This window comes from Phaseolus vulgaris, chromosome 4 (genome assembly GCF_000499845.2).
Source record: "Phaseolus vulgaris cultivar G19833 chromosome 4, P. vulgaris v2.0, whole genome shotgun sequence".
NCBI lineage: Eukaryota > Viridiplantae > Streptophyta > Magnoliopsida > Fabales > Fabaceae > Phaseolus > Phaseolus vulgaris.
This window is the reverse complement of record NC_023756.2, coordinates 4,546,920-4,551,246: the sequence shown is the minus strand read 5'-3', so window position 1 is coordinate 4,551,246 and position 4,327 is coordinate 4,546,920. Positions and strand designations below refer to the sequence as shown.

General features: G+C 30.7%; 1 protein-coding gene across 1 annotated transcript; it reads left to right on the top strand.

Annotated features, from left to right (window-relative positions):
• Positions 1-1,466: 1,466 nt before the first annotated feature.
• LOC137836993 (polygalacturonase QRT3-like) lies at positions 1,467-4,066 on the top strand. The gene is made up of 3 exons (XM_068645805.1): positions 1,467-1,972; positions 2,127-2,363; positions 2,798-4,066. Exons 1-3 carry the CDS (start codon positions 1,748-1,750, stop codon positions 3,800-3,802), a joined length of 1,467 nt encoding a protein of 488 aa, XP_068501906.1. The 5' UTR covers positions 1,467-1,747; the 3' UTR covers positions 3,803-4,066.
• Positions 4,067-4,327: the final 261 nt, after the last annotated feature.

Here is a 4,327-nt window from a genome sequence, read left to right as displayed (position 1 = left end):
TTAATTTTTATGCACAACGAGGATAATAAATTTTATATAATCAATTAATTATAGAGGGTAAAACGTTTAATTTTATATAATACAAATTTAAAACGAATTAAAAATACCTTTTAATTTACAAATTATATTATAATTAAAATTTATAGTAGATAAATATATTTGAATGCATAAATTATATTTCAGATTTACAATCAATATGTAACCTCTTTATAGTTTTACTAATTAAATTGAGATGTTAAACACATGCTTAAGAAAACAATTTTCCATGGAGAATTAAAAGACTGAAATTTCCTGTTCAACCTTATCAACATCAAACATGGCATCTTTGACTCATTTACAATTCTATTTACTGTCTTTTGTTTTCATCCATAATCAACAAAAGAATAACACATTGATCAAACAAGGTGTTCATTTTTTCTTAGACTTTTGGATTCTTAAATTTAATTCTACTTTAAACCAAATCAGATTGTTGAAAATTTATCTTTTGGTCAAAATTAATTCTACAATTTGATTTATTTGACAGAAATATTATTTTTATTAACTTTATGATAGAATCCTAACTTGTTTTTACTGTTTTTTGATATTTAACTTTCCTGAACATGCAAACATTTTAAAAATGATTTTACTTAATTATTCAAACAAAATTGTTTCTCCTATACCTACGCTATTACAAAATTATTGAATAAAAATTATTTTTTTTAAAAATAAAAAATAATTAATTATTACATTAACTAAATTAAATATTATTTTAAAGAATATAAAAATTATTAATATTTAAATTAGTTTTTATTGATAAATATTTTTTAAATTATTATCTAACTAACTACAAATATTGTAGCTATCAATTATTTAGATTTTAACTTGGTAACTAAATTTTTTATAACTAATTAAATATTAATCTAAAAATTATTTATTAATAATATAAATTATTTAGATATTAATATTTTTTTAGTATATTTAATTTAATCAATATAAAAATTATTTATTTTTTATCTCTAAAATTGATTTATATTTAGTAATTTTTTTAATAATATATTTATTCAATATAAACAAATTTTTCATCAATTATTTTTTAATTATTTAAAAAATAACCATAGTATATCCAATTGGAGCCTTAATATAGATCCATGTTGACTTAATATATCTTCATCTCGAAGATATATCATGGTATCTAGCACTAACTTCGCCATCAAATAAATTTAACATAAATGGTGGACCCTTCTGCTGAATAATGTCATTATATGATTCTTGTTCATCAAAATGCTATTTCTCTTCCTATTCCAAAAACCTTATTACATTTTTCTGTCAAACGAGAATGTCGTTGATGAACTATTTGTCAATAACTCACTCAACCAACGTTCACTGAGACATGTCATGAAGTTGGTGACTTCTTTATACCTAACGCACCAAAATTTATTGTCAAGAACAAACTTTTCTTCACCATGTCAAACTTGTAAAACTCCCTAGATTAATTAACTGCTTACTTTTTGTCCCATAAAGCAAAAATAAAATTTTACAGAAGAAGTTTAAAAAGAGAAACCTTCAAACTAACACTTACATCATATCCAAATAACGTGTGTGTTATGTATATGATGACTATGATCCACTATGAAAATGTCACACAATGCTTCATATGAGGTCTTTCCCTTCCCTCCTTATTTATATCCACTCTCAACCAATGCCCTTTTCATAACTGCTTCTCCCTAACCTGATTTGCTGTAAAACAAACTCACCTCTAGAAACAACAATGGCAACAATGTCTCCCATGTGGTTCATTCTTCTAGAGATAACATGTTTCTTTGTCACTCATGCTTATGTGGAGAACATGCCTCTAAGGACTCTTTCTGGTGTCACTCATGAAGAAGCAATGTTTGGACTTAAGGCATTGAAGGCCTCCTTAACTAGGGACTCCCTTGCTTCAACAGTACCTTCATATCCACCCTCTCCTACTCCTTCTCCTCTTCCATCACAGGTAATTCAGTCATGAATGGATACTCTTTTGCTTCCTTTCTAAGTTACTATTGAAGTTTGAAACCCCTTAATGAAAGGCACTCATGGCCTTAGTCTATGCATTTTCTATGGGAAAATAGCAAATGTTTGATAGAGTTCTTTTTTGGTCGATGAAGGATCTCAAGAAACCACACGTGTACTTTGTGACATCTTATGGTGCAGATCCAACAGGAAGTTCAGACAGCAGTGATGCTTTTCTTGCAGCCATAGCAGATGCAGCCAAAGGTCCAAGTGAAGGGTTTTTAATGAAGGACATCAAAGATCTTGGAGGTGCTCAGATTAATCTAGAGGGGGGAAAGTACATGATTAGCAAACCACTGCAATTGCCACTGCCCGGTGTTGGAAACTTCATGGTAAGAAAAGCATAATTTTCATGAAAAGTTCAACAGTTTAAAATGGTTTTTATTTTAGTCATTTGAGCTACAAACTGATAAAGTATAATAAGTTTATTAATTTATATTGAAAGTTGTATTAATGTTGATCTTGATTTCTAATTCATTAAAGCATTAATCTAGAACATGAAAAATATCTACTCTTTAAAGCTTGCCTTTGGTCAAACTTGATATAGAAAAATGGTTTTAGGAATGACTAACTATTTAATATTTAAAAGGAAGAAAGTCCTTTTCCAATCTTTTCTCCTTTTCTGTCAATGTGTTATATTGTTCTTTTCTCAGTAAAAGAATTCTTAGACACAGGGCTTCAGCAAATCAAACTGAAGTTTAGTTATTGCAAGAGATCTCAAATTTGATACCTTAGTTTGATTTTATTTCTAACTGGATGTTAACAGATACATGGGGGAAGTATAAGGGCCTCAAATAATTTTCCACCAGATGGATATCTCATAGACATGTCCACCTCAGGAGAAAGAAATGCCTACAGTTATGAGTACATAACTCTCAAGGACCTATTGCTGGATTCAAACTTCAGGGGAGGGGGCATTTCTATCAAAAACTCACTCAGAATCAACATAGACAATTGTTACATCACACATTTCACCAGCACTGGAATTTTAGTCCAAGGTGGCCATGAAACCTACATCAGAAACTCCTTCCTTGGGCAGCACATAACTGCTGGGGGGGACAAACATGAAAGGGACTTCTCAGGCACTGGAATAAGCCTTCAGGGAAATGACAATGCAATCACAGATGTTGTGATTTTCTCTGCTGCCATAGGAATAATGGTCACTGGTCAAGCCAACACCATTTCTGGAGTACATTGCTATAACAAGGCCTCTGGCTTTGGAGGCACCGGAATTTATTTGAAACTTCCTGGTTTGACACAAACTAGGATTGTGAATTCTTACATGGATTACACAAATATTGTTGCTGAAGACCCCGTTCAACTCCATATCTCTAGCAGTTTCTTCCTTGGTGATGCCAATATTGTGTTAAAATCAGTAAAAGGAGTTGTGAATGGTCTCAATATTGTTGATAACATGTTCTCTGGCTTAAATCATGGGGTTGATATGGTCAAGTTGGACCAATCAAACAGCCCCTTTAATCAAATTGATCAAGTTTTTGTGGCTAGAAATGTTGTGAAGGGTATGAATTTAAAGGCCACAGTTGCAAAGATGTCTATGCAAGGGAATGGAACCTCATGGGCAGCTGATTTTAGCAAACTTTTGCTTTTTCCTAACCTTATCAAGCATGTTGTGTATTCTTTGATTGCCAATGGCAACAGCTTCCCAAATCATGTTCTCAGAAATGTGTCTCAGAATCGTGTTGTGATTGAAACAGATGAGGCTGTGACTGCAAGTGTTTTTGTCGCAGTGGATCAAAGTATTGCAAGTTAAAGAAGTTATGATTAAAGAGGGAATTGTGCATAAGCCAAATTACCAATTCTTTCTTTCTTTGGGCAACATCAAAGGCTACTTTGTAACCATACTACAATTTTTTTAGATTGTACTGAACTGTAAATCAAGGAAAAATGAATTCTCTTCTTTGCAAATATTGAGCACTGAAGAAAAAAATCGGATGTAAGATTTCTTATGGTTTAATTCTTCTATGATGTTTGATTAAGCATAATTTAATAAAAGTGAAAATTCACTTGTGAACACAAACCTATCATTGTACCTAAAATACACAATGGCTAGATGTTGGAGGGATCACAAGTTGAATTGTAGATAAGGAAAGAATTTTAAAACAACTATAATACTTTTAAAAGATAATAATTCTTCCCTTAATGTATTGGTGCTTTTACACAATATATTAGACTTAGAAGATAAGAAATATAATTATAATAAATACTTAACAATAATAGTAAAAAGAAAATATAAGGTATTAAATAGAAATGACAATGCGGGACGGACCGGTACATA